This window comes from Pelodiscus sinensis, chromosome 19, assembly GCF_052426305.1.
Source record: "Pelodiscus sinensis isolate ZL-2025 chromosome 19, ASM5242630v1, whole genome shotgun sequence".
In the NCBI taxonomy this organism is placed as follows: Eukaryota; Metazoa; Chordata; order Testudines; family Trionychidae; genus Pelodiscus; species Pelodiscus sinensis.
The window spans coordinates 19,412,051-19,436,334 of record NC_143070.1 but is presented as its reverse complement, the minus strand read 5'-3'; the positions used below and the strand labels follow the sequence as shown (position 1 = coordinate 19,436,334).

The 24,284-nt window shown below is 50.2% G+C and overlaps 2 protein-coding genes across 5 annotated transcripts in view; one reads left to right on the top strand and one right to left on the bottom strand.

Annotated features, from left to right (window-relative positions):
* The window catches only part of LOC142821583 (butyrophilin subfamily 1 member A1-like), a 130,012-nt gene that overhangs the window by 21,770 nt on the left and 83,958 nt on the right, over window positions 1-24,284 (top strand). The gene's annotated exons all lie outside the window — the stretch shown is intronic.
* On the bottom strand, window positions 11,990-20,089 carry LOC102447395 (uncharacterized). 4 transcript variants are annotated; one of them, XM_075913623.2, is made up of 5 exons: window positions 19,670-20,089; window positions 17,682-17,769; window positions 15,945-16,071; window positions 14,577-14,690; window positions 11,990-14,218 (listed from the first exon to the last, which is right to left on the bottom strand). In XM_075913623.2, exons 2-5 carry the CDS (start codon window positions 17,703-17,705, stop codon window positions 12,969-12,971), a joined length of 1,515 nt encoding a protein of 504 aa, XP_075769738.2. In that variant the 5' UTR covers window positions 17,706-17,769; window positions 19,670-20,089; the 3' UTR covers window positions 11,990-12,968. The 4 variants fall into 4 exon arrangements, with proteins under 4 accessions (XP_075769738.2, XP_075769739.2, XP_025036308.2 ...); XM_075913624.2 differs by having other exon boundaries at window positions 19,910-20,089; XM_025180523.3 differs by having other exon boundaries at window positions 17,682-20,089.

Below are 24,284 nucleotides of genomic sequence, written 5' to 3'. Positions count from 1 at the left end.
AAAAAAATTTTTGGAAAAGCGCATCTAGATTGGCAGGATGCTTTTCTGCAAAAGCACTTTTTGCGGAAAAGCGTCCATGGCCAATCTAGACGCACTTATCCACAAAAAAGCCCTGATGGCCATTTTCGTGATCGGGGCTTTTTTGCGGAAAATAAATCTCTGCTGTCTACACTGGCCCTTTTGAGCAAAAGTTTTTTGGAAAAAGACTTTTGCCCAAACGGGAGCAGCATAGTATTTCAGCAAAAGCACTGACAATCTTACATGAGCTCGTCAGTGCTTTTGTGGAAATTCAAGCGGCCGGTGTAGACAGCTGGCAAGTTTTTCCGCAAAAGCGGCTGCTTTTCCGGAAAAAGTGGCCAATCTAGACACAGCCCCACTGAATACTGATCCATTAGCATTTGTATCAGTTTTGCTTTGAAATAATATTTCCAGTTGGACCATTTATTTCCATCTCACAGCCATTCCCCTGTCCTACCTACAGGGGGTCTGGATGACATAGAGCCCTTATTTTGCCAAGGCAATACCACAGCCATTTTAGTTACATGCTGTATCCCTTCCCTGAAATTTTTGCATTTAAGTTGATTCCCCTTTGGAAAAGTCATAAGCAAGGCTCAATGATTGCGGCAAAAGCCACTCACCAGCCCCGCACCGTGCATGCACAAGACCCACACTCTACATGCGTGGACTGCCGGTAAATGGGGCAACCAGCTAAAATTTGTCTGGCCCTGGTCATAAGCTTTTCTGCCACATCAATAAATAATAATAGCAATGTATAGTGATAATAGAAGATAATGGTACACTAAAATATGTCAAATGTTACTTGGTACTATTATTTAATTCAACCCTTTCCATGAGTACAAAAACAAGAGGACATTTAATGAAAATAAGAGACCACCAATTCAGGTCAGATCAAAATATTTTTCCATACAGTGCAAAATTTGTCACCATAACGTATTGTCACATGGTGTTATTAAAGCCCAGAGTTTAGAAGTATTGGGAGTTTGTATGGAGAAAGAGAACATACCAATTTGCAATAAGGATTAAAAAGACACAGAAGTTTGACAGGGCTATAAAAGCTCCTGCTTTGAGGCATGAGCTTGTCTCTAAGGATATGTCTACACAGCAGTGCTATTTTGGAATACTGATAGAGATGTAGCCGTGTTAGTCTGGGGTAGCTGAAGCAAAATGCAGGACAATGTAGCACTTTAAAGACTAACAAGATGGTTTATTAGATGATGAGCTTTCGTGGGCCAGACCCACTTCCTCAGATCAAATAGTGGAAGAAAGAGGAAGTGGGTCTGGCCCATGAAAGCTCATCATCTAATAAACCATCTTGTTAGTCTTTAAAGTGCTACATTGTCCTGCATTTTGCATTTTGGAATACTGTATCCTGCATCTTTTAATCAAGCATGTTATATCCAAATATAACTGGGTCACTATTCTGACATCTCTGTAAACCTCATTCCATGAGGATTAAGGGACATTTCAGAATAGCAGTTTATTTCAAAATTTGGTGCTATTTCTAAATTAACTAAAAATAAGCTGTGCAATTTACATAGCTCAAATTGTGTAGCTTATTTTGAGTTAGGGTGCTTCTACACTGCATCCTTAACAGACGTGGGTTAGGACAAGAACTTCTCCCATGGACAAGTGTTAACATTGTTAACTAGGGTTTTTTCACATGTCCCTTTGAAACAGCTGGAACTCACCAGTGCTGGAAACAAGACCCTGGGCTGGATGGAACTGTGGTTTGACTCAGTCTGGCAATACTTATATTCCCAGATGAAGAGACTAGAAGGGATCAACCATTATCATATAGTTTGACCTTCTGCATAGCACAGGCCACTAGACTTCCCTGAATTAATTTCTGTCTGAAGTAGACTGTGTCTTTTAGGGAAAAAATCCAGTCTTGATTTAAGAATGGCCAGAGAGGGAGAATCCAGCACAGGATTTGGTGAGTTGTTTCAATGGTTATCTACCCTCACTATTGCAAATCTGCACCTTTTTTCCAGTTGGAAAATCAGCCCTGACTGGAAACTGAATCCAGATCAACTGTCTTTGAGGCACTATGCTAATTTCTACAGTGCCAGTGTTCCTGGGTTTATATTGAAATATCCTCTATTTAGCAATAAAAATAGCCTAAAACCATTTACACCAGTACATCTTGGAAACCGAATACATGCAACAAATTAAGATGTGCTATAATGAGCAATAATTAAGGTGCACTGTAATGAGATACTATATCAATAATTAAGAGTAACCAATGCACACACTGGCAGCCATTCAGAATTTCAGATGACAGAGAGGGTCATTGTGCCTGGTTAAGTTTAAAAGCAGTAGCAATAATTTAAGACTATGAACATAACTCTGTGATGAAGTGGGTCCATGGGCCATAGTTCTCTCGAAGTTGCAAGCCTGCTTGCCCAGGTACAATAAATTCCCTTCCTACTCATCTCCTTTGCAGAGCCACACAGCAGCGCTCACTTCCCTGCTGGAAGGTGAGTGGCACTGTGGTGTCTTGCTCTGCCAGCTGCCCTTATGTTTCATGGCGGGAGCAGGGCCAAAATAATGTGCCACACCTGCTCCCTGGGAAAGCTGCAGAGATTAGCCATGCTGGCTGGAGAGGGGCTTCCCAGTGGAGGCTGTGGGGAAAGTAATTCCTGTTCCCACTCCTAGGCAGTCCAGCCCCCGTGTGTACCTAGAGCTCCCCTGTGGGGCACTGCACCCTCGTTGCAGCGCCAGCAAGGTGAAGAGGGGACCCTGCAACCAGTTGAGATGGAGCCAGGCAAAGTGGAGGCAAGCCTGGAGCATCATGACCAAGCAGGACCTGCCAAGCAGGGAGGTAGCAATGATGTGTTGCGAGTAGCTGCCAGGCAAAGCCACCCCCTTTAGTCTGGAAAAGCTCTGGCTGGGCAGCAGCATCTTTGCACTGGCCGGGGACTCAGCTCATGGACAGAGGGTCTCACAGTGACGTGGGACTGGAACGATCAAAGAGCCCCACCAATTCAGGTGGAACACCCACAAACAGAGGCTCGCTGGTGGTTCCTGGGCTGCCCATTTATTCTCCCCCTACCCACAGCAAATACTTGGATTGGAATGAATCAATCTTCATGTTTCTCTGCCTTCTCTTAGCTGCCCTGCATGGGAAAATCCAGAGAACTAGGCTACGTCTAGACTGGCATGATTTTCTGGAAATGCTTTTAACGGAAAAGTTTTCCGTTAAAAGCATTTTCGGAACAGAGTGTCTAGATTGGCACAGATGCTTTTCTGCAAAAGCACTTTTTGCGGAAAAGCGTCTGTGCCAATCTAGACACGCTTTTCCACAAAAAAGCCCTGATGGCCATTTTCGCGATCGGGGCTTTTTTGCGGAAAACAAATCTGAGCTGTCTACACGGGCCCTTTTGTGCAAAAGTTTTGCGCAAAAGGACTTTTGCCCGAATGAGAGCAGCATAGTATTTCCGCAAGAACACTGACAATCATACATTAGATCGTCAGTGTTCTTGCGCAAATTCAAGCAGCCAGTGTAGACAGCTGGCAAGTTTTTCTGGAAAAGTGGCTGATTTTCTGGAAAATCTGGCTAGTCTAGACACAGCCCTAGAGACAGAGCATGGAAAATACTCCATGTTAGGTGTGAAGTGACAGGGGTTAAGGATACAGTTAGGCTGTGTCTACACTGGCGCATTCTCACGCAAAAATTCTTGTGGAAGAGTTCTGCAAATCTCTTCCAGAAGAGAACGTCTACACTGGCATGTGTTTTTGTGCAAGAGCGTCCGTGCCAGTGTAGACGCTCTCTTGCGCAAGAAAGCTCTGATGGCCATTTTAACCATAGGGCTTTCTTGCGCAAGAAATTCGTGTTGCCTGTCTACACTGGCTTCTTGCACAAGAATAGTCACACAAAAGGGCTTATTCCTGAGCGGGAGCGTCAGAGTTCTGGTGCAAAAAGCCCTTATTTCATACATTAGAATGTCAGTTTACTTGCGCAAGAACACGCAGCCAGTGTAGATAGGCAGCAAGCTTTTGCGCAAGAGCGGCTGCTTTTGCGCAGGATCGCACCAGTGTAGACACAGCCTTAAGATTTAGGTGAAAAATAATTCAAGATTGTTGCTGAGGATGAATACAGTCTGATGCTTTGGGCGAGTGGACAGCATTTAAACTCAGATTACAATGGGACCCAAGCTGGAGTGAGTGAACAAAGCCAGGGTCAGGGTTCGGGTGAGAAAAAAATGTTGGATCAGGATAGGGTGATTGTTAAGGATGTGAGTGGCACATGCAATGGCACATGAAAGGGGTTTGGACAGCAGGTGTAAACCAATTCCTGTTTTGATTGAAGGAAAATCAACATAAAAGAGTCCAAAATGCAGAATGACACAGCTGGCAGCCCTGGTCCCCTCAGTGAAGGCAGTACCAGGACGTTGTCTGAAGCAGAACAATAAATCCCAGCTCCCATTGCCACACAGAGCCAGGCAAGTTTCCAAAGTGCTGTGTCAGTGCAGAGGAGGGAGTAGGGACTGTGGGGGTAACATGATGCTATTTTACCGGAGCTTCCTGATATGGCCCCCCCTTCCCTGCCATTCCAAATGGTCCATCTCTAATGGCCTCAGAGAGAGAGAGAGAGACCCTCATATTCTAAGCTGGTCCGTTCCCCTCTGGTGGCTTTGTCACTGCGATTGCAGCTCTTGTTCTGATGCAGCCCAGACAACACTAGGTAGCTAGATAATGCTCAGTACTGCCAGGAGTGCAGAACTCTGGACTAAATGACATCTCCTGCCAGTCCTACAATTTTCTGTTCCTGTGCTTCACACCCAATCCCCCCACCCTCCCATAAAGCCTCCGTCACTCTCTGGGATGGAAACCAGCCTCTCTCCCTGCATCTGTGGTTTCTTCTTCATCTATCCCTCCCAAGAGAGACTCCTGCCTCTAGGCATCTTCTGGGCATTGTCTTGTGTCCACAGTAGGTGCACAGCACATTTTAGAATAGCCAAAGGTTTCACGGGGCTTCCTCCTGCACACGTGGTGGAGGAGAAGGAGGGGGGAAGGAGCTGTATGAGCCTCCACTCCATGAGACAGGATTCTCTCTCCCAGTAGTTTATTTCCATTGGATCAGACTGCCTGCAAATTCCTGGCCCAGTGAGGTCTCCTGGGTCCCAATCCAGTGCCCAGTGCTCGACACTCTCCCACCTGCCCTCAATCCCCTCTTCCCATGCTGTGTGCACTAAGCTGAGTGCTGTACTGAGTGCTCATCTCTTGCCTGGGGAACATGCCTGCAAATCCCTGCCAGGTTACATAGCAAGTACTGGGTCTTGTGGCCTCGGTCTCTGTCCAGCCCTGCCCTCTCCAGAGTTTCCCTCACTGTTGTGCAAATGAGACTGGAACCTCTGCTGCTTTTCCCAGCCCTGCTCTCTGCCCTCCCCAGTGAGTGCCTCTGGGACAGTGCAGGGCTCAGGGACCTGCACACACATTCAGTGGTTAATTCCTTCCTGGGCTTGTTCCTTTTCTCCAGGGCTGCGTCTAGACTGGCATGATTTTGCAGAAATACTTTTAACGGAAAAATTTTCTGTTAAAAGTATTTCCGCAAAAGAGCGTCTAGATTGGCACGGATGCTTTTGCGCAAAAAGTGCTTTTGCGCAAAAGCATCCGTGCCCAGTATAGACGCGCTTTTCCGCAAGAAAGCTCCGATGGTCATTTTAGCCAGCCGGATTTCTTGCGCAAAAAATTAAGGTGCCTGTCTACACTGGCCCTCTTGTGCAAGTATTCTTGCGCAAGAGGGCTTATCTCTGAGTGGGAGCATCAAAGTATTTGTGCAAGAAGCACTGAATTCTTACATTAGAAAGTCAGTGCTCTTGCGCAAATTCAAGCAGCCAGTGTAGACAGCTGGCAAATTTTTGCACAAAAGCAGCCGCTTTTGCGCAAAATCTTGCCAGTCTAGACGCACCCCAGGTGTCCTCTCTCGTGCAGCTGGCACAGTCTGGCCTAAGGTGGTGAAGCCTGAAGAGACTCTTGCCCTGAGCTGCGCTGTCTCTGGGTTCTCCATCTCAACTCAGAATTACAGCTGGAGCTGGATCCAACAGCCTCTGGGAAGGGGTGGAGTGGATGGGGTATGTGTACCCAGCGGGGAGACAGGCTATACCCTGTCTTTCCCAGGCCAAGCCCCATCTCTGGGGATACTGCAAGGAGCCAGGTCTCACCACAGCTCTCCTTGCTGACAGCTGCAGACACTGCACCCTATTGCTGTACCCAGTGCATAGTTGGGCTGTACAGAAAGGGGCAGCAGTTTCTAACCAGCACAGACAGGCTACAGTGATAGCGACAGCTGAGCCTATTCAGAGAAACAGGTACAAATATGGAATTAACTGAGGCAGCAGCAGCTGGCAGTGGGGTAGCGTGAAGCTGATGGAGAATCACTGTCGGGGTGGGGAACCTCAGCCCCTGAAGCTTGGGGCTCCCCCCAGCATTGAGGAGCCCACACTGATGGGGGGGGGGGTTGTTTCTCGATTCTCAGTTTCTCAGCCTCCAACTGATTTTTCTGTGGGCCATGGGCCTCCGACCCAAACAAAGTTCCCCACCCTTGCACTCAGTGATCCTCCTATAGTGGTTGGAGATCCAGGCCACTGAAATGTGTAGTGATGAATTTTTCATCTGCTCAGCCCACTCTTGTAATTTCTTCCATCTGTAAAGTCTTAATTTGTTAACACCCCCCACCCCCCATCACTAATGTATCTAAAAGGAATTGCAGTGGAAATACATCTGTGGTGCATCTCCCCTTTTGGTGCGCCAAGAGAAAGACCCTGCGAGTTGCCAGCCTTGCTGTTATTTATTCATAAATATATTGCTTCGTGACTGAAGGTCTCACAGCACTTTCCTGAGGGTGGGAAGTATCCATGTACCCTTTCCTGCAGAAGGGGAAACTGAGGCTCAGAGCAATGACTTCTCAAAGTTCACTCGCCAAGCCAGACTCTGCCCAGCCCCTTCAAAGCCCATCAGCCACTCTGAAGAGGCTTCCAAAAATGAATTCTCCCTTCCTGCAATTCCAGAGTCACCATGGAGATAAAAGATCCTGCCTCTCAGCCTTTTATGACATCACCCAGCCCAGCACTAGCCCCAGGCCAATGGGGCAGACCCCAGGCAGAGGTTTCTAGAGGAGGGCAGGGCCATTGGACTGGCTCCAGGAGAGGCTGCTGTGCAGGGTGAAGCAGAGCTGGGCTGGAGAGAGCCGGGGCAGGCAAGAGACAGAACGTGGCTCCCACACAATAAGATCCAGCCCCAAACTTCCCTCCATCTCCAATAATCCCCATCAGGCACCAGCTCATTGGAAAGTATCAGGCTCCCATTGTGAGCTTGAGTTTCCTCTAGGACACAGCATCTCACATGCCCCGCCTTACTCTGCTGCCTCCGGTCTTTTGACCCCAAGGCCACGGAGAACTGTGGGGGGCTTTCTCTGAGTGAGCCCCCCCCCACACGCTCACTCAGGCCACGGGATGCTCTTCACGGACATGCGGTCCTCTCACTCCTCCCGTGGGTCAGAGCATTCTCAGGATCCCCCTGCCCAGGCACTGTGTGACACATAAGAAGGGAGCCTCTGATGCTACTCCCTAGAACTGAGTGTAAAATAGCGCATGTGTGTGTCTCTTATAGTGGGCGGGCCATGCACATGGGGAGAGAGGTTCCTGTTTAAATCTCTCCCTCTCTCTACCCAGGCTGTGCCCACAGGGACAAGCCACAGCCCCTGAGTCTGGGGAGTGACCAGCCCCCAGGAGAAGGAGGCAACTGAGAGAGAGGGGAGGAAAGGAGGTGGCCAGAGCCCCTCCCAGCATGCTGGGACTGCATAGGGTCTGCATCTGCAGGTCTGTCCTCCCACCAGGATGGACTCCTTGCAGGCTGCTCAGCCTGTTTCTTGTTCTGGCCTCCCTGACCAGAGCAAAGGGCTGAAGAAAAACAGGTCACCTTGCCAAAAGCCTGCAGTGCCCAGTGAAATGAAATGGGTTATCGGGAGAACAGCACTGCCACAGGGGAATTAGTTCAAGCGTCAGAGCCCTTGCTCTGCATGTGAGACAATGGGATCAATACCCATGTTCTCCAGTAGCTGGGGTGTCCTCCTTCCTTCTCACAGGCAGCCCCAGCCAGCCAGGGGACTAAGTTCCTGCAGTAACCCCCTCCCTCTTCCTACTTGCTCTCCTAAAAAGACAGACCTGGCTGCCCTTTCTCTTATTGCATCACTGCAAAGCAGCAAGAGATGATGACAAGCTATACAGCATGTAGGGCTCTATGGTGCAATGGAAAGTATGTCAGACTTCTAAACTATGGTGGTTAGTGTGAGCCAGGCCAGTCATTCAAAGGTTGTGGAATCAAATCCCACCAGAGTCATTTTACCTAGCAGCTCCTACAGAAGAGGTGCCCCCCCCACACCCCTTGAATGGGGCCAGGACAGGGGAAGAAAGACATGGCTGGCCATCAGTAGCTACAATTCTCTGAGCAACAGGAACTTGAGCTTGCTCCCTCCCTCTCACAAACAAGCAAGTGAAAAGTGGGGTAAGAAAATGAAAGTCAAGCTGCCTTCTCGGGATACTCCTTTCCAGAAGAACAGTGGTGAAAAACACTGCTGCTCCCTTTCATGGATGTTCTTTTCTGCTACCTGTCTCTGTTCTCTGCCTTGCACCTTTCCCATCCCCTTGTCCTGCCTAGTTCTGGCTCATTCCAAGTTGTCTGGCTGCCTGTAGCATGGGCTGAGCTCAAGGGCCCTGTGGGTGACCTGCTCTACTGGCACCTCCCACCAGTCTGCTTAGTCACTCCCAGGGAGCTGAGTGATTGTGCCCTTGAGTGGCACTCTCTGCTACCCAATCAGCTTTGTGAGGAGAAGCATGGAGGAGGGGACAAAGGGCTGGTGTTGTGCCAACAGGAAAGCAGCCAGTGCCTCACCCCAAAGGAGATGGTTGGAGATTATGTGGAGCAAAACCAATATCTCTCACCCATGTAACAGGCACTTCTCCAGTTGACCAACTCTGCTCCCCTGGGGCCTGTCTTCAGTGCTCCTGCTGGGCCCAGCAGCTTTCTGCTCTGCCAAGGCTAGCTTTTGGGAGGAGCAAGTAGGAAAAGGGAGGGGCTACAAGAGGCCCTTAGTCCCCCTGGCTGGCTCTGCCTGTGAAGAGAGGAATGGGGATTCCCCATCTCTGGAGAACATGGGCATCAATCCCACCTGCCTCTCACATACTAAGCATGCACTCTGCCACTTGAGCTAATTCCCTTGCCTAGAAGCAACTCTCCTGACCCACCCACCTTTTTCCAGAGCCTACAACATCCCTGCAGCTGCCCAAAGCTACTTTCTGAAAGGGTCATTGCTTGTAAGAACAGGCTTTGTTGGCCAAGTAGTTCAGCATGTTACTGTGTGGTGCCAGTAACACCCAGAGGTGGAAAGTAACTAAGTAGAAATACTTCAGAGGGGTAGCTGAGTTAGTCTATAACTGGAAAAACTTACAAAACAACGAATAGCCTAACAGCACTTTAAAGACTAACAAAACATGAGCTTTCATGGGTACAACCCATTTCTTCAGATGAAATACTTCGTTACACTACTCGAGTACATTTTTTCAGTATTTGTACTTTACTCAAATAATATATTTTTGTGATACTTTGACTTTTACTCAAGTAGATTTCTGTGTTTTTTTTAAGAAAATATTGTACTCCACTACAATTTCTGGAAGCACTTACAAAATACAGGACTATGTAGCACTTTAAAGACTAACAAGATGGTTTATTAGATGATGAGCTTTCGTGGGCCAGACCCACTTCCTCAGATCAAATAGTGGAAGAAAATAGTCACAACCATATATACCAAAGGATACAATTAAAAAAATGAACACATATGTTCTGAAATTTGATTTGTCCTTTTCATATGTGTTCATTTTTTTAATTGTATCCTTTGGTATATATGGTTGTGACTATTTTCTTCCACTATTTGATCTGAGGAAGTGGGTCTGGCCCACGAAAGCTCATCATCTAATAAACCATCTTGTTAGTCTTTAAAGTGCTATATAGTCCTGTATTTTGTTGTTCAGCTATACCAGACGAACACTGCTACATTTCTATTACTATGGAAGCACTTAGTTACTCACTACAGCCGGTCCCCAAGTTATGAATGGTCAATTTATGACCGTTCATACTTATGACCAGACCTCCCATTAAGTGGTCATAAAGGCGGTCCCCACGTTAAAAATGCAATCCGCACTTACGAACAGCATGCTTGCATGTAAATGAATGGGGTCCGACTTACAAACACTTTGAGTTACGACATAGGCCATGTCTACACTGGTGCGATCTTGTGCCAGAGCTATGCAAATGAAGCTAAGCATGGAATATCACCGAGCCTCATTTGCATATATAATAAATTGCCATTTTTGTGGAAGAGGCTCTTGCGCAAGAAGGACCTGTCTACACTGCCCCTTCTTGAGCAAGAAAAACCCTCTTGCGCAATCCGCTACACTGATTATTTTCAGGAATAATGGCATTGCGCAAGAGGGTTTTTCTTGCGCAAGAAGGGGCCATGTAGACAGCTCCTTCTTGCACAAGAGCCTCTTCTGCAAAAATGGCCGCTCATTATATATGCAAATGAGGCCCAGCGATATTCCACACTTAGCCTCATTTGCATAGCTCTGGTGCAACATCATGCCAGTATAGACATAGCCCAAGTGTTTGGTCTGTAACTTGTTCATAAGTACTTTCATCACCCCACTGACACATGTGCAAACCAGCATTCTGATTTGTAAAAACACAGCCATATGTACATGGGTGGCTAAGTGTACCAAGTTTGAACCCCTGGATTTCATATTTGATGTCTGCTTAAAGCTGCATGCCCTGGCTTCAAAAGTAGTTCTTAACCACAATAGAATGTGAACGCCTGTAGCTTTGCCTTTGGGGCAGGGAATTTGTTATAAAAAAAGGGAGGCAGGTGATTAAGAATTACAAAAGACTGGTCATTCATGTAATTAAGGGAGCCTTAGATCATCATGAAAACATTGCCATGTACTTAAAAGCTGGGAGAGGGGGAGGAATAGCAATGAGTGTTGTGCTGCTGGGATTTGCATTTAGACCAGTACTGTTAAACATGTAAATATTCTTGAAAAGGGGGTAAATAGTGAGATGGCAAAATCTGCAGATACTACAAAATTACTCAAAATAGTTAAGTTCAAAGCTGACTGTAAAGAGTTACCAAGGGATCTCACAAAACTAGGTAACTGGGCAACACAACAGCAAATTGCACTTATTAATACTAAGTATTGCACATGGAAAAGTATAATCCCAACTATTCACGCAAAAATGATGTGGGGGCAGGAGAAGCCCTTAGAGGGGTCACATGACCCACTTCTGGGGATGGGTGAACCGTTCCCAGAACTGCCCCTGTGACTGGTCAAATCAGCTCTTGGGGTGGTTTAATGAGGGAGAAAACCTTCCTGATTGGTAGAGGGTGGTGGGGAGAAGTTCTTAGAGGGGGAGAGGTGTCACATGACACTAATTCCAGTCACATGTCCCTCTTGACCCCAGATGCACTACCCCTGGGGGTTGGCCTTCAGGTTACAGATAGGCAGGGCCTAAGGGATCGGGGGCAGGGCCAATGTTTGATTGATGGTAGATCCCTTATACTACTTGTATTGTTGGATTGGACTCCATTGTATGACAAAATGTGTATTTCTACTACACAATCATTTCACACATGGGAAAAAGGATATAATTGTCCATACAAAAGGTATCAATCTATTTCCTAATACAAAGCTTCTATTAATACAAACATTTAATCATTCATCATATTTTCTTTATAACACAATCTATATTCTAATTACTCTTAAGAGCAACAGTGTGATCATGCTGAATTACAAGAATCCTTCTGTTATCTTTCTGTTTTGACATCGTATACAATCACAAACACTTTGCCTGATACATCTTTATTAAGAGGATAGAAGACTGTTCTTCTGTGCTAGTCAGAGAAGAGTGGCCACCAGAGTTAGGATTGTTTAACATTTATTCTTACACTATCCATTAAGAACATTACATAAAACAATATATAACTCTGTGGTCTACACGAAGAACCGTGGTATGGACCCTTCTCCTACCCAGGAAATGGGGACTGCTTGAGGCTCCTTCCCAGAGAAGTGTAGGGCTCACTGTTGCTCCCCAGAGCAGCGCACCTGGCTGCTGCCATGTGCAACTCTGAGTCACCCTCTCAACCACAGAAGGGTATGGGAGAACCACATAGGCTTCTGTGGGGATCTGCCCCCATGCAACCTGCCTGGGTCTGGGGCAGAGCCCTGCAACTCTGCATATATCTCCGGAGATCCCCAAAGTTTTGCTGCTGCAGACACACTTTTCTGTATATGCACAGAGCTCTAGCCGGTTACCTCCACAAACCATCCTCCTGGCCCCTTAGCATTTGATCTTGCAGATCCCAGCATCTCTGTCTGATTTGGGGAGGGGAGGATTTAGCAGCCTTTCAGCACCAACTGCTTCTAGGAAACAACTCTAAGAAAGTGGGGGAGGTCAGCCAAGGGGTGATGGAAGAGGAGCAGTGGGGATGGGTGGCTAGATGGAAAGTAGGGCCTGGTCCAAATGTCTCTCTCAATGTCCATGGCAGGGGATCCCAGCTGGGATAGGGAAAGAGGGAACTTGAGGCAGGGATGGGGAGCATCTGGAAGAGTTTGTTTCTTCCTTCTTCCCCCTGTGGCCCATCAGGTCAGCAATCAGGGCTGCAGCCAGCAGGACGGTTGATTGGGGTTTGCTGAGACCAGGTAGAGCCCACAATTATTGACCCAACAATCACGGACGAGTTGATTGTTCGGTGCTGTGGTCTCCTCACCCCAGTACTGGACATCTGGATCCCAAGGAGCCAAATGTCACTCATCTGTGTGTGGGGTCAGCCAGGGCATGGAGAGAATTTCCCTCAGCTGTGGAGCGGTCTCTAGTGACCAGGCTTTTAGCCAGTTTCATTAGCTAGTATGTATAACACTTCTGAGAGTATTCTTTCCGGAAGGATTTGCTGATGGAGGATCTGTGTGGATTCTCTCATGTCTAGTAAGAGTTGAGGTTTGCCTGAAGCTCTTCCCACAATCAAGGCATTTATATGGTCTCTCTCCTGTGTGGGTTCTCTCATGGGCAGTAAGGACTGATCGCTCAGTGAAACCTTTCCCACATTCATTGCATTTATACGGTCGCTCTCCTGTGTGCGACCTCTGATGGATAATAAGGTGTGAACTCTGACTGAAACTTTTTCCACAGTCAAGGCATTTATATGGTCTCTCTCCTGTGTGGGTTCTCTCATGTCTAATAAGGACTGATCGCCTACTGAAACATTTCCCACACTCATGGCATTTATATGGTCTCTCTCCCGTGTGGGTTCTCTCATGGACAGTAAGGTCTGATCGCATAGTGAAACTTTTCCCACACTCATAACATTTATATGGTCTCTCTCCTGTGTGGATTCCCTCATGTCTAATGAGAGCTGATCGGCAAGTAAAACCTTTCCCACATTCATGGCATTTATATGGTCTCTCTCCCATGTGGATTCTCTCATGAACAGTAAGGACTGATCGTTTGGCAAAATCTTTCCCACATTCATGGCATTTATAGGGTCTCTCTCCTGTGTGCATTCTATGATGGATAATAAGGTGTGCACTCCGACTGAAACTTTTCCCACAGTTGAAGCACTTATATGGTTTCTCTCCTGAGTGGGTTTTTTGATGTCTACTAAGGTATGATAGCAAGGTGAAGCTTTTCCCACACTCAAAGCATTTATGGGATTTCTCTCCCATGTGGATAATCTCATGTTGAATATGGGATGACAGTTCAGTCAGACTTTTTCCACACACCAGGCACTTACTGAGTCTCTCTCCTGTGTGCCCTCTCTGGGGCAGAATAAGGCCTAACTTCTCACTGAATCTTTTCCTACAATCTGAGCATTCACAGGGTTTCTTTCCATTGTGATTTGTCTCCTGGCCTGGAGTTTCCTTGGTGTCCTTCGATCCTTCCCTGCATTCAATGGATTCCTCCGCTTTCCTGCTTGGATTGTTCTCCAGCTGCTTCTCTGCCCTGTGTCGTTTCCCCCAGGTTTTCCCCTGTTCTACATACGGGGAAAAATACCCTTCAACTCCTTCCAAAGAGATTCCTTGTAATTCATCGGTTCCAGGACCTTCCTGCAATCCATTATCTTCCTTGTTCTCTCTCATTGCCCTACCACCTGCTGGGAGAGGGAGAATACAGGCAGGAGTTACTGTCTGTGCTGAGGAGAAAGGACCAACAGGGGAATGGCAGAGACAGAAAGCATAGCATGGTAATAGTTGGGGAGACGGAGACATTGGTTTCAGCCTCCATCCCCCACCCAAACACTCCCAGGAAAGGAAACGCAGGAAGGAAACCTGTGACAGCTAACAGGATGGCTAGGGAATTGTGACAGATATTTGCCAGGATGATACCTGCAGCCCTATCTGGGGAACATGAGGCGGAAGTGAGGGCTCTCACTCACTGTTCATTTTTGGGAATCTAAGCATTTCCCCCACACTTGTTGGAAGGTTTCTTTGTCAGTTTCCCTGACTCCTCACCTGTGCGGGTACCTCTCTGAATCTCCATTTCTTTGGAGGGCTGGAGATCTGGGACCCACGGCTCTTCCTCTCGTTCCAGCCGGGCAATCAGGTCAGGTTTGGGAATGGAGAATCCTGCACAGGGGTGAAATCAGGCAAGGTGAAGGTGCATGATGTCTAGGCAGAGTATGTGTCACAAGGAACATTCCCTGAGCTCAAACTGATCCTGTATAGGACTATGGTAACTAGATATCTTGAGAGCGGCAGAATTCTGGGGTGGAACGAGGTGTGGGACGTGATGAAGTCAGGATTGTATTTGCTCTGTTCACTTTATGCTGAATGTGATTTCTACTGTCCTTTAGTGATCCTGGGTGTGTGCCTCAGTTTCCCTGGGCACTGCACCACTATCTAGATGAAGATGGGAATTTGGGGATGACTCACTGAGGGAGGATGTGCAGACTAGCACATTGCCATGAGCCTGGGCCATTGTAAATCTGAGCCTGGGAGGGGTGTGTGACCCGGTGACACCTTTTGCCTGGGAAGCTAGGCAAAGGCTTGAGATGGGACTGGCTATAGCCAGGGATGAACTGTGGAGGGTCGAAGTAAGTCTTGCGGGTTTGGGGGCTGAGATGGGGGCCCTTGGCCCCCTTCTTCCCAAGATGGATTATGCTGATTGCTCCTGGTTTCTGTGCTAGCAAGTTTGTTCTATGCTGCATCCCTGTGAACTCATAAACCTTCTGTTCTATCTGCCGGCTGAAAGTCATGTCTGGCTGCAGATGGGGGTGCAAGGCCCGGTGATTCCCCACCCCTTGGTGACAAAGGTTATCATGCCCTCACTAGGGGTTTTAATGATCTGTGGGATCTGGGGGACTTGCCAACACACACACACAGCGCTCTGAGGTTATACTCCTCTCTATTTCCAAGCCTGTGTAACCTAGAAAAGCGACGAGGAGTCCTGTGGCACCTTATAGACTAACTGAAGTGTAGGAGCATGCATCTGACGAAGTGGGTCTTTGCCCACGAAAGCTTATGTTCCTACACTTCAGTTAATCTATAAGGTGCCACAGGACTCCTCGTTGCTTTTGCAGATTCAGACTAACACGGCTACCCCTCTGATATGTGTAACCTAGAACCCTCCCCACAGATGGAGTTAGTCTCAAGAAGGCAGGTGAGTAAGATAAATAATATAGGCAGGACAGTACCCTGCTTCTGGCCCCTGAAAGCTGGAGAGATGGGGGTGAATTAGCATGTCCCTTAGGTGTCTGACTCCCCTGTTCCCCAGAAGGGGGCATGGTGATTAAAGTATCTCTCGCACGGGGGCTGCAGATTGTGTGATTCACTCCCCTCTAATCTAAGTGACGATGGCGTTGAGGGGACAGGAATCTTTACCCAGTGAGACCACAGTCTCGTAGTTCTCCTGCATGACGTCCCTGTAGAGGGCTCTCTGAGCGGGGCCCAGCAGCGCCCCCTGCCCTGCGGTGAAATACACAGCCACCTCCTCGAAGGTCACCGGCATCTGAAACAATAGGGGCCCCCACTTAGCGTCTGCCGCCCCAGCCACAACTTCAGTACTCACAATGGAGGAGGCCCAGGGAGCAGAATTACTTCCTCCCCTCCCCACGCTCAGAGAGGCCAGGAGGCTTCAAGGAAGAGAGAGAGGGGAGACCATCTTGTGCCGCCCAGCAGATGGAGCAGGGCAAGGTCTTCTAATTCACCACACAACTGCTAGCCACAGGCTGAGGTGGGAGCAGAGCTCTGCAGAGGCAACAGGGACAGGAATCCCAGCAGCTTCCTATTTCATGTAGCCAGTGGCTAGTGAGCTCTGTTCCCAGCATGAGAAAACTATAGGAATGGCCAGGCTGGGTCAGATGAAAGGTCCATCTATCTCAGTATTCTGCCTTCCAACAGCAGCCAATGCAGGTGCCCCAGAGGGAATGAAGAGAACAGGGAATCACCAAGTTCTCCACCCCCTATCACTCATTTTCAGCTTCTGGCAAACAAAGGCTTAGGACACCCAGGGCTGGCTCTAGGCACCAGCAAAGCAAGCACGTGCTTGGGATGGCACATTTCCAGGGGCGGCATTCTGGCCATACTTGCGTGTACTTGTGTGTACTGTGCCACCCCCATACTGCCCCCCATCCACAGTCACCTGCCAGCAGCAGCCCTTTCCATGTGCCTTCCCCATGCAGGGGGGTCCCAGCACCCAGGCAGGTGCCCCATAGCCCCGCCCCTCCACGGGCAACGCTGCCCGAGTCTTTTTCCTGCAGGGCTGGGACCTGCACGTGCTCTGCTGCACGCGCTGATTGACCAGCCAGCACCACATCACAGACCCAGCAGGGCCCTGTGGGGGAAATAGGAGGGGAAGGGGCGCGGGACCCTGCAGGGGGTCATGGTGCGTGGGCATCCATCCGTAAGAGGTGGCCAGGGAGCCCCAGCCCCTCCGCCCCTCCCCACCTGGTCACCATGCTTGGCCGCGCAGGGCAGCAGCATCTCCCCGGCTCCCAAAGGGGAAACTGAGGCAGCAGGGAAGCAACTTGCTCCAGGCCGGCCGTGGCAGGGCCGGGGACAGAACCCAGGCGTCCGGGCTCCAGCCTGGCACTCGGTCATTTGGGGCCGGTCCTGGTCTCAGGCGAGCTCTTATCCCCATGCCGGGCTGTGCTGGGCCAGATCCTGTGGTCCGGGTCAAGTGCGTTGAGTAGAACGCCCCCTCCCTCTGTGCCAGGGTGCCTAAGCCGTGGCCGGAGCTGGCCCTGCTCCAGGTCGCGACCAACAAAAAGGGGGGGGGGGGGGGGAAGGGTGGCCAAAATTTTTTTTGCTTGGGGCCACAAAAAACCTAGAGCCTGCCCTGGGGACACCCTCCCTGCCCATCCTGGCTAGAAGCCCTTGATGGACCAGTGGAGAACTCTGGTCAGTTTTTCCACCTCTGTCTCAGGGGGGAGGGGGGGGGGGGGAGTTCCCTCTTTCAAAAATGGGAGAATGTTCATGCCCCTCCCAACGGGCCTGTTCAGACAATCACCTCAATTGTCTAGGCTGAGCAAGTCCCAGCAGGTTTATCCCACCCTTTATATTTCCTGCCCCTCCCCCTCCACAATAACACCCCCTGCAGCTCCCCACAAAATCCCCTACCTGAGCAGGCTCCACCACAGCCATTTCCCTGCCCTGCCTCCTGCAAGATGGGATGATCTGGAGCAAAGTGGGAACGTGAGTCTTCAGCCTGTCAGGGTGAGAGGGGTGATTGGGGAGGTCTCCAAAGAGGGTTTGGTCCATTTCACACCCCAGTTCCCCCAGACTCTCTCCCTACAGACAGACGCACTAGGCTTTGCCATTCTAGGAAACCCTCAGTTGTGTGGTTACAACACAGGCCTGGCCCCTCCTCCAGGGCTGAGCCCACCAGGCACTTTTACACTCTCCCCAGGACAGAGTCTCTGAGACAAACACCAGGAAAATGCAGAAGTGCCAAACGTGCCACTCTGGGGGATTCTCCCACATTGTCCCTGAGGGCAGCAACCCCGCCCCAACCCCCGCCATCACATGGGGACTGGACGGCGCAAGAACTGGCTTTTCCTTCCCTGCTCCTTGCTCCCAGGACAGTCAGTCTGCTCAGGGTGAGGCAGTGAATTGGTCTAGGCAGGTTTGGGAGCTGGAAACCTCATTCCCTACTTCTTGCTGCCCCTTCTGATCTCCGCATTTTGCCCTCCTGTCTCCTGCTTTCTCCCCTCTGCTGGGAGCACTGGTGCCTGCCCAGTGCCCATGGGCATTTGGTCTCCAGTGGGAGCCTGGCTGTGTCACTGAGGGCAGTAACTCTGAGACCGGCAGATACACGTGGACCCCCTCCGCTCTGGCACAAACTCAGCTGGTTTGGCTGAGTAACTTTCCTGTCTCTCCCAAGCTTTGTCCCCCAATTCTCTACCCATCACCTGGAGTGGATACCAGCAGAGCCTGGGGCTGCCCCAACGGACAAGTAACAGGCACCGGGGAACATTCCCCGGGCATAGAGGGGCTTCAGTAAATGTCTCTCCCTGCTACAGACCCACTGCACAGTTGGGTTCCCAGATCACGATGTCGGTGACAGCAGCATCTGATCCAGGAAACTCAATCAGCTCTAGGGCTCTGTATCCTGAGCACAGGCAGACATCAGCCTCTTCTGCCTTTGCAGTAACCAGAGACTCTCTCCCCAGGGACAGCTCTGCAGATAACTGAACCAGACCCAGAGAACCAGGATTTTTAACTGACTATGGTTTTAACTGAAAACTATGGTTCTTTTCAGTCCCTCTGCCCTGGGACAATCTGCTTCTCTAGGACAAGAGGGTTTCAGCAAGTTTTAAGTTCAGTGTTTGATAAAACAGAAACAATCCTGCTCTGATCTCACTCTTACTGCAAAAAAGGCACCAAAGAACACACAGGCCTGTGAGTGCTATCAGTACAGCCTGCCCCAGCAGAAGGGAGAAGTAGAGATGTTAAATATCGGTTAATTGAATAGTCAGATAACCTCATGAATTCTTATCAGTCAAGTATTCTGTAGTCTACAGGGTTGGGGCCAGCAGCAGCATGGGGTGCCAGCTGGGAGCTAGTCTGTGAAGGGAGCCAGTTTAAAAGCCAGCTCCTCTTGCAGACCAACTGCTTGTTGCCCTGTGCTGCTGCCTCTGAAAAAGAAGGAGCAATGCAGGGTGGCAGCAGCCTAACTGCAGGGCGACATGGTCTGAGCACCAGACCCAGCACAAATCAGAACTGAGCTGGTTGCCTGCCTGCCCAGATCCTAATACACTATAAATGCAGCGCCACAGTGGGGGCATAAGGTCCTGCACCTGCCAGAACTGAGCTAAGCTGCTGGCCAGCCTGTTAAATAATGAACTGATGGGCCCGGGGTCCGTAGCATTAACCTATAAGCTTTTGCTCATCAGTTAAGCGACCACACTGGCACATCCCTAGGGAGAAACCCCCAGGCACAGAGAGGGAGACGGGGCAGAGCAGCAGATGGTCCCCTGATCCCAGAAGTTAACAACAGGTCAAGCCTCCAGCCTCCCACGCCTCATGGCCCCCACTGCCCCTGGTGCCCACAGCCCCCCCCCCCCCGCACGTGGCTGCCCTCTGCAAGCCTTGGGGGCTGGGCTCACCTCCCCGCGGGCGGGCGGGAGGCTGCCTGGGGGCGGGGCTGGGTCTCTGCGCGTGGAGAGTCTCCGAGGCGCAGCGGGAAGGGCCACGCGCCGGGAGCCTGGTTTGCTCAGAGACCGCAGGGCGGGGGCGTGGCCAGCAGCTCCCGGTCTGAGCTAAGCCCTGGCTCAGCCAGGGACCGGAGTCACTGACGCGCTGCGCATGCGCGGCCTGACCACTTCCCCATTCCGCATCGCACCGACCGGGCTTTCAGTGCGTCCCGCCGCCGCCAGCCACTCGCGGCCCGTCCACCCCGCTGCGATTGGCCCCTGGGCGGAGCCCGCAGCAGCGTCCGACTCTGCGCGCGAGGCAACGGAGCCCGCCGCGGTCACTGCGCACCCTCCGGGGCGATTTCTGAGGGAGCCGTTACTCGCCGCGCTGCTGCTTCCGCTTCCGGTCGGGGGGGGGGGCAGAGCGGAGCAGCAGAGCGGGTTGAGGGGGGTTGGCGCGTTGAGGGGCAGGACCTGTGACGTGTCGGGTCTGGGGACTGCAGGGGGCAGATCAGTCGCTGGAGCAGCGGGGGGGCTTTGCCCTGGGACCCAAATCTCCGGCTGCGAGCGGGGCGGCTCCCTGGCGGGGCGGGGGGGGGGGGGGCGCTGACGCCAGCCACGGTCAAGCTGCGGGGGGCTGGAGCTGGCGGAGTCTCCTCGATCCACTAGCGAGATTGAGGCGCAGGCTTGTGGCTGGGGGGGGGAGTTTGGGTTGGGTCTGTGTATCCCGTGTCCATATTTTCTGAACCAGAATGGCTCCCCCAGCTCCCGCTTCTCCCCTGGCCTTGCTGCCTCCCATGGGGGGCAGGCAGTTACCTAGGGATGTGAGTGACTACAGCCCCTCTCCCAGTTACGAACAACTTTCAGACCAACACTTGGTCCATAACTCGAAGTGTTCATAACTCAGAGCCCATAGTGTTACATGGCGACTGCACTATTCGTAAGCGTGGATCGCCGTTCCTACCTCGGATCTGCATTTACGATCGCTTTGGTCCTAAGTGCAGATGGTTGTAAGTGGAGGTGGTCATAACTCGGGGAGTGGCTGTAGTTGACTGTCCGAAAAAGCAAATGCTTGTTGCACAGTGGACACACTAGTTGACTGGTCACTCCCTTCCCCCTTGCTGCCTGTATCAGAAAGAGGAGGGAAAAGGGGAGGGGGGGTGTATTTCAGCCTGGAGCCTGACCCTGGCCTACACACAGCACTGCTGCTTTGAAACACTGCCTACAGCCCAGGGCCAGCTGGAAACTCCCCCGCTGGCCCTGGGCTCCATGTGGCATTGCCACTTTGAAATGCTGCAGGGAGCACAGGGCCAGCAGGGACTTGAGTACCTCACTGGCCCTGTGCTCCCCAGAGCCCTTTCACCTTTGAAAAGTAGTAACAGCCCTGAGGCTGTTGCTACACTTCAGAGGCGAAGGTACCCTTATCGAATAATCATGCATCAACTATTTGATTAGCCAGTTAATGTAAATGTAGCATCCCTATCCTATTCTACACACAAATCAATGGAAAATACTTCAGTAGATGATATGTGAGAATGACAGAGATGCAAGATAAGAATAATGCTGCCTGAGAACTTATTTGTTCAGTTTAAGGCTAGAGACTTTATATCTTTTGAGAGGTGATGCTGACAATCTGACAATAAAGCTTTAACTTTTGGAATCCCAGTGTCTGCTGACATTCATTGTAGTTTCATGCTAGTGACCTATTCCCTTGCAACTGTGAAAAGTCATATTGGTAACAAGTGCACAGAAATGCTAAAACCCACATTTTTGTGCCCTTGTGAAAAGTTAACTCAAGAATTAGTGAAAAAAATGTCTCAGTCAAGCAGTGCTTCTACTTATACCTGTATACATCAATGAATCTTGCCAGGCCTGGCTGTCCCTAAGTAGCCACAGACTCTGCCCCTTCACTGCCTCCCAACAGAGAGACATGCCCCTGTAAAGGGGCCCCAATGGGCACATGGGTCCAGTGCCCTACAGGATGGAATGTTCCTGGCGGCTGCTCTTAGCTCCGTGTGCAGTCTGGGCCAGGCCCTGGAGAGACATGCGCTGCTGCTGCAGGCTGGTGCTTCCCAGGCAGTCTGGTAGCCTGACCCAGCTGCTTCCTGCCTGGTCCTGCCTCAGAGTGGCTTGGGGCTACCCAGAGGCAGAGCTTCTGCTTTGCCTTTCACTTTGGTGTGTGGGTGGGTTTGTCAGTTTCCCTCCACAGTGCGTGATTGGCTCCTGGGTGTGCCAGATGCTCCAAAAAGTTGGGAAAGCCCTTTGCTGCCCTAAGGCTGCTGCTGGTCTCTCTCCTGCTCTGCTCCTATGTGGCTGTGGAGCCGGGCTCAGGTCTGAGATGGCCTTATTTGTGTGGTGACAGCTGCTGGGTGCGTAGCTGTACCTGGTTCACGGCAGGGGCGGTGGATTTTTAGGAAGGGTGAGTGCAGGGTGATCGGCCTCGAGGGGGAGCAGTAAGGGCAGCATCGCATCATCCATGCAGTCCAGTCTGTGTGAGTGAGCTGCCTTGGGGCTGGAGAAGATGTGGTTACAAACTGTTACGGATTAGATGAAAAGCAGTAACAATCTGTTATTGCCTTACAGACCCCTGGCATATGGGCCTTGCTCAACACCCAGCAAGGGACAATCCCTGCCCTAAGCAGGTAACAGTCTAGTTAGATGGGAAGGGAAAGTAGGGTAGCAAGTTGCTCTTAATCACCAAGCATGTTTGTGATAGAGTTTTGCATAAAATCCCGGTCTCTCCAGTCTCAGTCCAAGGCTCTAACCTCTAGGCTCCATTCCCCCCTTCCCCACAGCATCTCTGAACAGAGATGAAATGTGGGCCTTAGGAGGGAAAAACATCTTTATAAAGCCCCAGGCCCAGCAAAAAAGGAGATTTCCCACTGGGATGCTGAACTGCTAACCTGGTCCATGAGAATTTAAACTCAGATGCTGTAACCAGCACTAGAGGAGGTCGCTGGGCTGGATGTTGTGTGGGGCCCCAAGCGACCTGGATCCACCCACAATAGGGCTCCAGGCAGGGCCAGCCCCCAACATTTTGGCACCTAAGGTGGGGAGCTCAAATGATGCCCGCATACCCCTCGCTTGGGCCAAAACTTTGAAAGGTCTCAGTTCTGCCTTCTTCATGATTTTTGTGCGTTCCTTCCTCCAGCACAGCACTCCACCATCTCTGTGCATCTAGAGCAGAGAGAATACATATGCATCAGCAGCAGACACAATTTTCTACACTCTGGGTCCTATTGGCGCCCCCCACAAAGTCTGGCACCTGAGACGGCTGCCTCAGTTGGCCTCATGGCAAGACCAGCCTTGGTTCTAGGCAGCACAGGCCCATGCCAGATACCACTGGGATTTGACTGGGTTGTAGCAAGAGTTCAAACTGATTAACTGATGAGCTAATGCGTATTGGTTCCAGTTACTGGTTAAACTCCCCCATATCCCTGGCAGTGCCCACTTGCCTCTGGCAGCTAATGTCAGTCTGCAGCTGCTGGGAGTCCCCACTTGCTGGCAGTCCTTGTGGCCATCCTAGGCAGATCCCATGAGAGAGCCCCAACCCCAGGACAGCCCACATCTGCTACCAGCCCTGTCCATTGGCAGGTTAAAAAGTACTGTAATTGATTAAATTGTAATCCATTATGTGAGGAGTATTTTTAACCTTTTTTACCTCCCTAATCCGAACCTGCATCATTCTTTACGAAGGTACCACCACCGATCCATCCCCCACCCTCACAGGCATCCTGCTGCATCCACAGTCTCCTCCTGTCCCTTTTTCAATGGACAAAGCCATGTCCAGGGCTGAGTCCCTGCCATATAGGAACAGAGCTCTAAAAAACTGGGATAGTGCAGGTTAAAGACACACAAATGGGCTCCCAATATCTCATGGGGTTGACCCCAGTGTTTATTTCTGTTTCTTCAGGAAAAACTGGAGGCCCATTTGAAGACACTGAGGCTGTGTCTACACTGCATCCCTTTTCCAGAAAAGGGATGCAGATGAGACAAGTCGGAATTGCAAATGCAGCGGGGATTTAAATTTTCCCCACTACATTTGCATGAACATGGCTGCCGCTTTTTTCCAACTCGGGGCTTTGCTGGAAAAAAGCGCCAGTCTAGATGTGGATCTTTCGGAAAATAAAGTCTTTTCCAAAAGGTCCCTTATTCCTCTTAAAATCCCTGCTGCATTTGCAATTCCGTCTTGTCTCATCTGCATCCCTTTTCCGGAAAAGGGGTGCAGTGTAGATACAGCCTGAGAGAAGAGAGAGAAAAGCTGCTGGAAAGGAAAGCGATGGGAGAGGGGAAAAGCCAGGAGTGTCTGGTAGGTGTCTAGTGATAGAAATGTAGCCGTGTTAGTCTGGTGTAGCTGAAACAAAATACAGGACTATGTAGCACTTTAAAGACTAACAAGATGGTTTATTAGATGATGAGCTTTCGTGGGCCAGACCCACTTCCTCAGATCAAATAGTGGAAGAAAAACATTGGACAAACGTCTCAGACACTTCGCCAAAGAATCAATGTCCACAAAACAGACATTAGACAGGATCACAAAGAAAAAACAGTTGCTTGCCATTTCAACCAGAAAGGACAGTGTCTCAAT

Excerpts from the sequence above, each read along its gene's own strand:
- LOC102447395 (XM_025180523.3), bottom strand. The coding sequence starts at position 17,822 with ATGGACCAAACCCTCTTTGGAGACCTCCCCAATCACCCCTCTCACCCT. Across the intron at positions 14,691-15,944 it reads CGAGACTGTGGTCTCACTGG|GATTCTCCATTCCCAAACCT; the intron begins GTAAAGATTCCT and ends ACCCCTGTGCAG. Across the intron at positions 14,219-14,576 it reads TCAGAGAGGTACCCGCACAG|CAGGTGGTAGGGCAATGAGA; the intron begins GTGAGGAGTCAG and ends TCCCTCTCCCAG.